Source organism: Oppia nitens, unplaced genomic scaffold (genome assembly GCF_028296485.1).
Source record: "Oppia nitens isolate AA-2021 unplaced genomic scaffold, nextdenovo-longstitch-racon4-pilon3 scaffold1_pilon_pilon_pilon, whole genome shotgun sequence".
Classification (NCBI taxonomy): Eukaryota; Metazoa; Arthropoda; class Arachnida; order Sarcoptiformes; family Oppiidae; genus Oppia; species Oppia nitens.
The window spans coordinates 8,405,099-8,419,903 of NW_026533199.1; the positions used below are offsets into that span (position 1 = coordinate 8,405,099).

At 19.8% G+C, this 14,805-nt stretch overlaps 1 protein-coding gene across 1 annotated transcript; it reads left to right on the forward strand.

The window, feature by feature from the left end:
* The first annotated feature begins 3,225 nt into the window (after positions 1-3,225).
* On the forward strand, positions 3,226-14,417 carry LOC128966526 (zinc transporter ZIP12-like). The gene is made up of 10 exons (XM_054313375.1): positions 3,226-3,229; positions 11,243-11,402; positions 12,129-12,221; positions 12,413-12,862; positions 12,943-13,316; positions 13,385-13,501; positions 13,575-13,807; positions 13,868-13,920; positions 14,022-14,209; positions 14,283-14,417. The coding sequence occupies exons 5-10, from the start codon at positions 13,044-13,046 to the stop codon at positions 14,415-14,417; spliced, it is 999 nt and encodes a 332-aa protein (XP_054169350.1). The 5' UTR covers positions 3,226-3,229; positions 11,243-11,402; positions 12,129-12,221; positions 12,413-12,862; positions 12,943-13,043.
* The last annotated feature ends 388 nt before the right edge of the window (positions 14,418-14,805 follow it).

Sequence of the window (14,805 nt, forward strand, 5' to 3'; positions counted from 1 at the left end):
ATAATAATAATAATAATAATAATAATAATAATAATAATAATAATAATAATAATAATAATAATAATAATAATAATAATAATAATAATAATAATAATAATAATAATAATAATAATAATAATAATAATAATAATAATAATAATAATAATAATAATAATAATAATAATAATAATAATAATAATAATAATAATAATAATAATAATAATAATAATAATAATAATAATAATAATAATAATAATAATAATAATAATAATAATAATAATAATAATAATAATAATAATAATAATAATAATAATAATAATAATAATAATAATAATAATAATAATAATAATAATAATAATAATAATAATAATAATAATAATAATAATAATAATAATAATAATAATAATAATAATAATAATAATACATAAGCAGCTATTAATTTCTGATATCAGTTATAGATTATTTAAATTATAGAATATAATTAATTAATTAATAATTGACTTTATTTGACACAAAACTAATGAATGCCAATAATAAATGTTATTTAAATGATTATACATTCATACAATTGAGTGCTTTGACATTAACACTAGTTTTAAAACTTGTTTATTCAATTGTTTATACTTTTTATTATTGAAATTCAAATCATATTGTAGTTAACAAGTGATGAAATATTAATCAATTCATAGATAGGATTCAAAAAAGTCGACAACAGAAGACCTGATGCAAAGTTAGGGATTAAATAAACTTTGATTTCAATAGTATTACTAGAAGTTAGATAAAAATGTCAATGAATTGAACTAAATTTTGTGTTTTACTTTTAGACTTTCACTTATTATATAATACCTGTATTTATATATTTGTGTTATATTTGAATTAAATTTGATTGAAAGCACACGACAAACATGTTAGACAAGAGTTATTGTAGTCAATCATATGTATGTATGTATTAGAGACCGGCTTTTAAATGATTCTCTGCTTAAATAATAATAATAATAATAGTTATAAATTGATGTTATTATTACATCAAATTAAGGATGGGGTCAATGGGGTCAATGTTATGTCTGTTTTGACGATCAGGTTTTCAACTAAATTCAATGCTCTCTCATTTATAATAAGTCAATCATACAATTAATTTTATAGACATCTATTTAAATTAAAAACTATTGTATTTAAATTTTAACAATTATTTAATAACTATTGTTTTTATTAAGTATTGTTTTATTTTTGAGGAAATTTTTAAATAAAAATTCATTAAATAAACTTGTATCAATATTGTAAAATAGATGTATTATAATTTGTTATCATTACACAATTTTTTTAAACATGAAATGCATTTTATATTTTACTTCAATTTTATTTATAAAAAAATATAAATTTGTAGCATATTTGTTATAACAAAATATCTATTTGATAAATGTTAAAAATAACTGATAAACTGGAAAAAACTATGTAAACATTTTTGCCGTTTGGATATACGGTATATTATAGAGTACTTTATGTATAAAATTTACTTTATAATTATAAATGTGTATAAATACTAAATTAATTTATGTTTTTTACTGTTAATATACTTTCTAATTGTTGCGCCAAACAACAACTCGTACGGCTATTGCTGTTAGTTTGTACTTAAAATTAGTTATTAGTGAAAATTGCAGTGAATTAAGCGCTCCAATGGTTTGTTGGGCGACTACTACTGAGTCGGCAAAAGGGGCGTAAAGTTTGTACAACTTTTTTGCTGCGAAAAATGTTTTGCCTCTCTTTTAGGTTATATACTATAGTATATAATACTGTATACACTGTATATTTTACAGTGAAAGTTATTGAGTGTACAACTGATTTGCCGGAGGCTTACTATTACAACACCAGTAGTTTAAGCATCACTTTCAACAGTACCAGAGATTGCTGTCTAAAAAACATTTTATATTCAGTACTTGTATTTGTTTGTGTAATAAAAACTTTTTCTGTCGCTTGTCTCACATAACAGCCAACTAGTACTGGATGTCCTGAAAACATATACATTAAAAACAGTGTTATAACTAATATATATTCTTAGATATATATATATATATATATATATATAGCCACATAAAAGTGGTCTCTTATTACCAAATGATGTGATTTGACTTAAAGTTTGAGATGTTGTTGAGTCCATTGTCAACAAGTTTTTAGTGATTTTTGTTTCGCTTAAAGAATCAGAGCTTTTATTTCGAGATCCAAATTCTGCTTATATTTATCATTAGTCTAATAAAAAATGCATTTCCTTAAACATATTTATCGACTTTTATTAAGTTTATTGATAATTAATTTAAATATCGATTCATCATATACTCTACAATCGCTAACTGATATTGAGTTAAATAATATAATATTATTATTTAATCGACGTTTTGTTACACTTAACAATTGTTATGTCAATCAATTTATTCGTGACGCCAATTGTCGAGTAAGTTATCTTTTAATAAATTTGCTAAAATATTATCTTATAAATTATTAATACTTAATTAAATTTACTTAATTTTAAATAATTTTCATAGATATAATCTATTTTAAAGTTTTTAGAACTTTAGTTTTTATAAAAATTATTTATAAATTAAACTACATTTAATTTTTATTATATACTTATTATATCATAAGTATTATATTAATGTTATAATTTTAATTACTTTTTTGAAAAATATGTTTTAGTGTTTTATAAACAAAAATCAAATAAAAAGGTTATCGACTATTAACGGGACAAATGAAATCAGTTTTGACAGATTGAGTGTTATTTTGTTAACACATGTGTTTCAAAGTGTTTACAAAATTGGTTTCGTGTGCAAACATAATACAAGTAAGTCTATTACTATTACATTCATTTCTATTGAATTTTATGTCAATTCATATAATCTATTCATTCAAATATATATCATATACTTTATATTATATATTTCTTACATAAATAAGACATCAATTTGTCACACATAACTCAATTGTATGATATTTTTTATTAAATATAAAATTTATATTAAATATATTTATTTATATATTGTAATAATATTTTTGTCATTCAATTGATGTGAATATAGATTTAAATGCCAATGAATTTCATTTGTCTAAAGACTGTATCCTTTCATATGACAAATATATTCAACATTTGTCCGAAGCATTCAATTTGGATAAAACATTGAATGAAAACAACTTGAATGCAGTGATCGACCCATTTATTAGAGACAAACTTCAATACTATGTCACCAATAATACAGATCAGGTATGATATGCATTGCACTCAATATTATTTATACATACAATAGTGTTACTATTATTTGATTATTTTAAGTGAAACAAATATATTTGATTTATTTGAACTTTAATTTAATTGTAATTAAGAAAAAAATCATAAATAATTATTTATTTGTACATTTGCTTGCCCTTTGAAATTGAAATATATATATATATATTGTACTTAGAAATTGAGAGTAATATAATATATTAAGTTGTATTTAAAATGTTAGTTATTTTGAAGTCATAACTTGATCTAAAAACCTTATATTTAATATTAATTTGTATTATTTTCATATAAAAACGATTGCATTTTTAATTAATATTAAATTTAATGTATCGCTTGAACGCTATGTCTAATGTTTTCCGGTAATAATATATATTTTCAAAATAAATTATTTAATAAAACCACAAAACATCATATTTTGAATGACATATCCCATGATATTTAACAATAATATTTAAAATTGATTGTAATATTATAATTGAAATAATTGAAATTATGTTATAAGATATGGATAGCAACAGACATCATAAACTTTTTATAACACAATTTTATTTTATTTTTTATGACTTTTGTTAGTTTTAAAGCTTATTTTTATTGTAAACTATTAGATAACATGATGATTTATTTTGTAAAATTATAAAAATTATATTTGTAAAATTTAACATATATTTTTATAAATTAGAATTTAAAATTTAGTATTTTTTAATTAAAACATTTATTTTAAAAATTAATTCATTTTTGTTTTTTTTAAGTTTAATGCACTCATTAGTTGAGCAAATATTTACATCAAAATTGATAAGTGAAAGCAATTTGCGGTCTAAAAAGTTTGTGAAACGTTTAGTATGTTATTAAATATGCGTTGTTTGAGACTAAATACCTGAATGAATGAATGAAACAACAATTTTTAGTAATACAGTAATAATAATAATAATAATAAATAAATAAATGTAATTTATAAAAATAGTATTAACATAAATGTCTGCAATTTTAAATTAATTGGAGCTATAATTTCTCATTCATTGTATTATTACTATGATTTTTATAAATAATAATTATTGTTGATAATATTTATTTTATTTTTGATTAGATATATACCATATAAATATTAATTATTTTAGTACAGATGAAGTGATAGCTTAAAATAAACTTAAAAGTGAGTTAATAAAAATTATTGAAAAAATATAAATAATTTTGAAGTCAAGGTAACAATAACTTTGTTTTTATATAAAAGTTAGTTTTGTTTTTATGTTTTATATTCAAAATTAGTTTAAATATATTTTTTTGAAAGTCATTTATTATAATAAAATATATATTAATAAAAATAATGTTTAACATACAGTAATAATATACAATACTTTCTACATTTAATATTATAATGTATGGCATATTGTTTTTAGTTTTATGTCATTAAGTTATTTAGAGAGCGAATCATTAAATTTATGTAAAATTATTGCATAAAAATTTTATTGTTATTATAATTTTTTTGGACATTTAATATTCCATTTAGTTTGATGTCAATTATGTTCAGGCAATTTAAATTGCAAATAATGTTTATATATAATAGTTTGATACAGGTATACATATATTTACCATATGTATTATACACAATATATTATAAATTTATATGTTGACAATTGCTTATCATATTCAGATTTAATAGCAACTGTGTTTCATATTTTAAAATTTATATATTAACAACTGTATGATATCATTGAGCATTGAATTATGAATACAATAATTAGATTTATAAAAATATGTTATATTGGATCATTGAAAATGAATATAATTTTGACTATTGTATCATTTTATTAATGTTCTAAAATTAAAAAAATACATATTGTATCTATTAATTGTTACAATAAACAGTAAATGCTAAAAACACCTAATAGTTATATATTAATTATAAAATGTCAACTAAAATTTTGTTAATTATGTTGTTGTGCCAAAAAAATATCAAAATCATTAATATATTGATATAACTTTCTTTCAATTAAATTTAAGAATTAGTTTCTAAATATATTTTTAATTGTATTAATGTATTTTTAGAACTTAAAATAATGTTATTATTTAATACAATAGTTATTTGTTTAAATTTTCTACAGATATTTAGTCATATATTTGGAAACTTAGTGATTAACAAAATTATTATTATAGGTTATAAACAGATTTTACAATTTGATTATAATTGATTAATTGGTTAAAGTTGTTTCCGATCAATGATTTTTGTTTTATCACATTTAAAACAAAGTTTAAATCAATCGATACAACAGTAAATTTATTGTTACTTTTATTAAAACTTTTTTTTTTAAATTATAACTTAACATATGGATCATTAAATACACTAATTGAGAATCTCGTATCTATTTTATTATAGTGCAGTCAATTGAAAGCATTTTAACCTAATTTGAAGTTCACATAAATTTTTGTTGAATTCTCACATACTTTCAATTGACTTTCAATTTCTTAATCATTAATAAAAAAAATGCATAAAAAATTGAGAAATATCATTGATTTTTAGTCTGAGGTTTTTTATGCAGACATTTATTTTGTTTTTAATGTATTAATTTATAAAGTATTTATTTGATATATTTGATTAACAAAACAGACACTAACACATATACAGTATATGTGACCATAAATCAATTATTCAAGGATTGGTCCTCAAACTATTTAATAATAAACTATATTTAATTAATATTTACTTAAAATATAGTAATTTGTTATCAATAATTTAATATTAATAAAATTGATATTTTCTAAATAATAACATAATTATAATAATTAATATTATTTTTTATATAAATAATATCATTACAATAAGCTGTAGTTTTTTTTGTTTAAATTTAAGTTTTAATATAATTATTCATTATATGATCGTTTCAAATCAATTTGTATATAACAATAATAATATATAATTCAGACCTAACAAATGAATTTTTTATAAACTTTATAAATCTATAAATATAGTATTGTTTGTAATTTTATTTAATATTTTTGCTAATATTTCTAAATCACGATTGGTATATAATTTTCATTTAAACATGTAATAATTAAACTAACAAATTATAATTAAAATATAGTATGTATTTGTTAGATATTCATGAGATTTATATTATTATATATTATATTAAATTCACGACAAGAACAGTGATGTAGATATGATGTTAAATAATGTCAAAATCACGAAAATTATTGTTTTAATTTTATTATTTGTTAATTTGATGCAAAATTGGTGTTTAAAGTCAGACATCAATTATTGTTTTGTTAGAGTTTTAGATCTCATCTGAAAAACAATGTTTTTTTTCAGTACAATGCAATACACAATATAATGTAATTTATACAAATCGATAGTATTAATAAATGTAATACAATTGATTTAATATCAAGTAATTAGTTTTATAATTTTTAAAAATTACACTTAGTTAAATATAATCTCTCTCTCTCTCTCTCTCTCTCTCTCTCTCTCTCTCTCTCTCTTCCAATTAGTTAACTATATAAATTAAATGTATATTTTACTTTACAATCATAAATACCATTTATATGTTAATTTAATATTTTGATTGTTTTCAAAACAATATATCTGTCGACTATTTGTTTAAGCTGCTATTAATCTTTTAAAAAATATAATAAATTTTTTTTTATTTAATGCATTTTAGTATTGCATGAATTAAAAGTTAATAATAATATTAATTACTATTTGAAGGTTTTTTAAAAATTGATCAATAATTAGTGTTGCCTGGATTAATTTTTAAAATTATTTTTCTAATTTTTACATTTTGTTTAAATATAAAATTAAATATGCTATACATTATATCAATTATAGTTTATTATTGTAATAATTTATTTAAAAAATGATTAAATCTAAGTCATTCTAAGTTTTGAAATTAAATAATATATTTGTATATTATATATATTGCATATACAGTACAGTACTTACAATATAGTATAATACAGTACTATATATATAAATAATGATCAATCAATGGAAAACTATTATATAAGACAACATATGCCTCAATGTCTACATTTTGTCTCTCATTAAAATCACATTTGATATTCTTCTCACATTTTCTTTTATAATCTCAGGTAATGTCATAAAACTAATTTATTTTTAAATTTTATTATGAATTAAACATTTTAGGAAAAATTAATTAAATATTAAAAGAGTTCAATAAATTGTTACCATTTTTTAAACGAATTTGCTCTGAATATAAATTTATTTATTTGTAAAAAATATATTATTTCACTGAATTTAAAAACTTGAGAAATTACTGTTTAATATATATATATATATATATATATATATATATATATCATACTTATAATATTATTTTTAAGATTAATGAGTAAGTTATTAAATCTTGGAATAAAATCTGTTTTAATTTAATTAATTACATATAATTAAAAATATACTGACAACAAGTGTTATAAATGTATATTTTATTGGTTTATCAAATTGTTTTTAAAATAAAGATTTTGTAATTATTAAAAAGTTTTTATATAAAAAATAAATCACAGTATCAAACATATGATAAAATTTAGATTATATTCTATTATTAAATAATAACTAATTAAGTAATAGAATTAAATAATATATAAATTTATTCATATTATTAATAATTAACAAATATTAACATTTTAAGAATACAATCAATAAATAATAATTATCAAATAATTTAATTATTATAATTATTTTTAAATTTTATAGAGTAATGTAAAACAATGTGAAATATCTGTTATTTAAATTAAAAATATCTCTATGATTGAATATGAAGCACCAGATTTAAATTAAATATATTAATTAATATTTTTTTTTTTGATAAAGTTTCAATATTTTATAATAATTTTTTTTTAACTTTAGATTACTTTAATACAATACTTTTGTTTTCAATAATAGTTAAAGTTTCTATAAGTTAAGAATAAAAATAATATTGTAATGAAAATAAATATTAAATTTGTTTGTTTTTTTCAGGAAATATATTATTAATATATAATATAAATTAAATTCTATGTATGTTAGTTATTTTAATGTAACTTAGACATATTTTAACTAAATTTTAAATTTTATTTTTAAAACTTTTTATTTTTTTTAATTTAACCAAAATGTTATTTCCTGCCTATTTAATTTTAATAAATATTGATAAATGTGATGATTTATATAATAATATAATGAGATAAAGTATTGAATTATAGTTATATAAACTATTCACAATTGCTGTTATAAAATATTTTTTAAACTTTACTATTTTAATTTTACTTTTTAAAGTATAACTAAAAAATATCTTATTATGTAAAACTTTGTTTATCAATTTGTCTATAAATATATTTAATATTTATTAAAATATAATATTACAATATTTATTTGTCAAACATTTATCAAACTGTTAAACATTAGTAGGGTTGCCAAATGTTACAAAAGGAATATTTCAGTGATACACTTATTTTACTATTAATTACTATAATTTTTTACACAATTTATTTCTAACACAATTAAACTTAATATTATATTTATTTGATAAATATTTTATTTATTACAGAAACTTTAATTAACAAAATTTTATTTTAAAAATCTAGTTTTAAAAATAATTTTATTAGTAAAATTATATTTAACTAATTTATTAATTTAAATACTACAAACCATTAAAGAAATTTATTTACTTTTACATTATAAGTTAGTTTAAAAACATTATATTTTCCAAAATTTTAATAATTGACTATATATTTATAAATTATGCATTTATTGTGATATATTATCTACAAATTGTTGTTTGACATGAAAACTAAAAATAAAAATTACATAATATTACAAATTAATTTTATTTATCTTTTTTATATAAACACTTGTTTTGGCATCAAATCAAAGATAAATTAAAAAGTTTTGTTAAACTTATAATTATTGTATTTCTTTTATACGAATTATTTGATTTGATAGCTTTCATTAAATATATACATGATATATGAAACAATTATATTGTTATAAAATGTTTTGTAATTATAATTATAGATAAATTACAAAGTAATGGATAAATTATGTAATAATGTAATAATAGTCAGTAAATAATGTTAGTTTGCATTTATATAATATAATAATATATTAATTGTCAATAGAATTGACACATGTATTCAAAATGTACGATATATAAGTAATAACGACCATGGTTAATTTTGTTTTTGTTGTAATATTATTTTACTCATGTTTAAAATAATATAATTAAATTGAATTGAATTTATTAAAATAAATTGAAATATTCATAATATATAAGAATAATAAATATAGATTTTTATCTCAATTTGATTATAAACATCACAATCAATGCTAAAACCTTATAATTAGATGCAATTACTAATAAACCACAAGTGGTTAGAAATAAATATCCTTGAATTGAAAGTATGTTTTAGTATTTTATTGATTGTTTAGACCTTCACATCCAATCTATTATTATATTAATATTAACACATCATTAAATAATATTTACAAATTTAATAAAATTTATCAAATTTATAATCAGAATATTAAGTATTAGATTATATAATGTTTATTTAACATATAAACAAAAATCTAGTACTGTATCTATATTTCACATAATTTTTTATTGTATTTTATATATTTATAGATACAGTATGTAAATACAAAAGGTATTAATTTAAATAAAATGGAAAAATATTGTGAAATTAAGATTATTTTTATAAAGTTTATATTTAACAGTTATCTACTGTATTTAAAATTAAATTATATAATATATGTATAAAATGTAGAAATTATTAAATAGAGAATATTTGTATATAAAAGTAGAATTAATTTACTTGTAATCTTACAATTAGTTATATAAATTTAATTAATGCATAATTTTTAATTATTTTATTCAGTATAGCTTTAAAGTAATTAATTTTAATATTTTAAATTAAATGCTAAAGTTTGAAATCTTCGGTTATTTAGTATAATTATCTCTATATATATTCAAACTATTACAGTGTCATAGCATTGATTTCAACAATTGATTCAATAATTTCAACGATTGAGATCATCAATTCAACGGTGAGATAAACAATTCAACGAATGTATTATTCAAATCAACTCATATATAGAGTATCACAAACTGTACATAAAATCTTATTGTTTGTATTTTTTGACTCAAATGTTTTTGTATTGTTTTTTCTTGAAATACAGTAAATGTTTATTTAATTTAACCACAAAATGATTGCTTTACAAGAAGTAGATATTAACTCTTGTAAAACATTGATAATAAATATTTGTTTAAAATATTGTTATATATATATATGAGTTGATTTGAATAATACATTCGTTGAATTGTTAATCTCACCGTTGAATTGATGATCTCAATCGTTGAAATTATTGAATCAATTGTTAAAATCAATTCTATGACACTGTATCTGTTGAGCACTTAATTTACGGTATAAAATGCAGATTATAAGGAGTGACTAATTTTGCATTAAATACGTTGTATTCATATCATTGAATATTAGGTTAGGTTGTGATGCGAACTCCAGGTCAGTCATGACTCATGAGAAGCAATTGACGTAATCCAATCATAGTTTAATTTAAAAATTTATATTGTTATGGTAACAAAACTATTTTATAGTCTAATGTTATAAATGCCACTTAAAATATAATTTTAAACTTAGATCTCAACAATATATTTTTTCAAAATAAAAATTCACAAACTGACCCTTAAATATTTAGTACTAATATGAGCCAATGCGTGTCAAATGCTCTGCATCTATGCTCCAGGTTAGGTAACGCGACAAACAATGATTTCAACAATACGCACGTGTAATATATATTTAATTTAATTTATTTCATTCAATTAATTAATACGTATTTAATGCAAAATTAGTGAGTCCTTATAAAATGCATTTAATCCTTTAATACATTAGTTTTGATCTAATTTTACAAAAAAAAATAATTTTGTTTAAAAAATTTAATAAAATTACCTGAAATACATTAATTGATTTTTGTTTATTTCAAAATTTTAGTGTTTCTCATCTCAAGATATAGTGAATGATTATCTAAATTATGGGAAATTACATTCAACTGACCATGAATTACATGATTTGGATAATAATAATAATAGCAATCATTTGACAAAAAACATTGAATTACTTTCACAGATCATTGTTAGAAAATTGATTAGCGGTGAGAAAATTTTTAATAATTATATTTTTAATAATATTGTACTTAATTTTTTAATAAATTTTATTATCTGACGTACATAAAATACTATTTAAAAAAATCTAATTTATTAAATAATTATTTACATTTAAATTATGATTTTTCATCTTAATATGGTTGATAAATTATAGTAATTTATTTTTTATATAAGTTACCTGATATTTCACTATAATTAACGGTAATTTATTCAATTCAATTTATTTAAAAAGTTAGGTTTCACTGTAAAGGTGTTTTTCACACATCATCTTTGTGTAAATATAATAAATATATATATTTAAAATAAAATCTAAATTATAAATATTAATACAAAGAAAATTAAATATTAATATTTCTAAAAATTAAAACCCAGTAATTTTATTGATATAAAGATTTTATATGATATTAAATTATTGATTTATTAATGACTTTTTGGTTAATTAACACATTGGTATCATTTAGACAATGTAACTTATTTTATATGTGAAAGTTGTATATAATTTATGCATAATTTACATAAATTGCATGATTAGCAACCCTACATTATATTATTTTTTATGAATTTCTTATAAAATGTATATTAAAATGATAGCAATTATTTATTATTTGCATGGTAATTTAAGTAATATATACTTAACGGTAATGAAAAATACAAATATATTATATTATTTTCAAAATAATATCAAATAATTAACATTTATTTAATTTTTATAGGTTTATGCATAAAGTTTTCTGAAACCGATTATACCGATTATCTTATAAGCAAATATGGTCTGCAAAGTGAAAACAAAATTGGACACCACCTAGGTTATTATTTTTTAATGTGTTTTTGTTTTACAATTTATTATATTTTTAATGATAAGATATTATGTAATGAAATTGTTTTTATTAAATAGAAATAATAATTATATTAATAGTTAGTAAAAATGTATGATATTATTTACATTTATTTACATTTATGTATATACAGTTTAAAACATTTTTGCTTAAAATCTTAGGGATTCAAAATCTGTTACGTGATCTCAAAATTGGACGAACAAACCATTTGAAAGATAATAACAACGACAGAACTGATGAAAAGCATGACAGCGATGGTGATGATGATGACGGACATCACGATCATCACCACAATGAACATCAAGACAATGATCGTCAGCATAAACGCAACAAAAGATTAGTTCCTAATCATCAAAACAAATCGAAAACTGAGTTACAAATAGCTGTCTGTTTTGACGATGACTTTTATCTTAAGAATTTTGGAAGAAATGGTTATTTTACTGTAAAAGATGTCAAAAATCTTTGTCCTGTTTTGTTACAGCAAATTGTTAGTCGTGTTTGCATTGATAGTGACCAACGAGGTGTTAGCGATGATAAACACATTCATAATGAATACAAAGAGACGACACCTCATAAATCAAAGTCTGCATCAAAACTGACTAATTCTGAACGTATGAATAATTTTCAATTGATTTAAAAAAATAATTTATTTGAAATATTAACCAAAAAAATTAAAAAATATATTTTTCAGTTTATGGTTATTCATCACTTGCTGTTCTAATAATTAGTTTGACGGCAATTATTGGCATCTTTTTTCTACCGATCCTATCGAAGCATTCATACAACTATGTTATGGTTTGTTTTATTGGTGTCTCGTTTGGTACTTTGGCTGGCGATGCACTTCTTCATCTCATACCTCATGCATTGGGTATACATTCACACGAAGAACCATCAAATGAGACGGATGATGATCACCAAAAACATAATCATAGCCATAATGATGGAGACAATGTCAATATAATGCTAAATATACCAAATTTCTTTTGGTATCAGTTGTGTGTTTTGGGTGCAATCTATGGCTTATTTTTGTTTGAACTCATAATAAATGCTATTTACTCAGAGAATGTAAGTATCATTAAATTTAATGTGATTTTAAAATAAAAATAATTTGTTTTAATTTTATCTTAATTTAGACCGAAGAAGGACATCACGGCCACAGTCATACACTTAAACCTGATTTCAATCGAAACATAACGACTCCCTCTGAAGGTTCTGTAACTGTTCCCACAAAGGATTCACAAATTCATTTGGTATTCAATTAAATAGTTTAGAAAATAAATAGAAAATAAATGTTATAATTTTGATAATTTGTTTTATATAAAGACGTCTTATTGTGATTCGAGCACAACATTAGATACCAATTCTGTTGGAACCGTTAAGTCTACAGAAAATTTAACGTTAGATAAGATTAAACACCAAAATGAAGTTATACTCGAAGGAAATTCCGTGGTATGGGGTATGACTCCATTGGCAATGATGATCACATTAGGCGATGCCATTCATAACTTTGGTGATGGACTGGCCATTGGTGTCGCTTTCACTAGTGGTTTAGCCGGGTATGGCTTTTAGTGATAATTAAATATAAAATTTCATATTTTCGATTCAATAAATTTTAGTGGTATATCAACATCATTAGCTGTTTTATGCCATGAGATACCACATGAATTAGGTATAAATATATTAATAATATAGTGTTTAAATTATATAAATATAAAATTTTAATATATGATATCAGAAATTTAAATGTATAATTTATATTTATAATATTAGGCGATTTTGCAGTACTCTTATCAACGGGATTATCTGTTAAAAAGGCGGCATTTATTAACTTTGTATCGGCTTTGACCGCATTTATTGGTCTATACATCGGTATTATGTTGGGAACAGACTCACGTTCACAGAACTGGGTATTAGCCACATGTGCCGGCATTTTCTTATATGTGGCCCTAACTAATATGGTATGAATTGGTTATATTTATTATATATAGTATATATATATATTGTTTTAATTAATAATATTGTCTTAAAAAGTTACCCGAATTGAAGCAAAAATCCAAAACAAATCGCCCGTATTTAATGATTGCTGTGAAAAATTTTGGTGTTTTATTGGGTATCGTCTTAATGGCCATAATTGCTATATTTGAAGACAAATTTCGTTTTGAATGATAAATTGCCATAAATTTCTTTTGTATATTTCTCTATTTGCTATTTATTTCATTAATTATCAATAAACAAGAATTTATAAATAAATAACTAAATAATGAGTATAATATTAAATTTTTGTAAAAATAGACTGATATTAATCAAAATATCTAATAAGTACTTATGAATTGTTGAAACAGTAGGTCTTAAAATATAGAGTATTATTAATGTTATTATAAGATTAAAATGACAAGTGTTTGCAATGTATTCATGATTTTATTTATTGAAAAAGTATATTACGGTTATTTAATTACCGTAATCTATAATACGTAAAATATATGACAATTTCATTATTCACAATGAAACCAAATTTATTAATATTTATTGATTGGTTGATTTAGTAATTATTTAG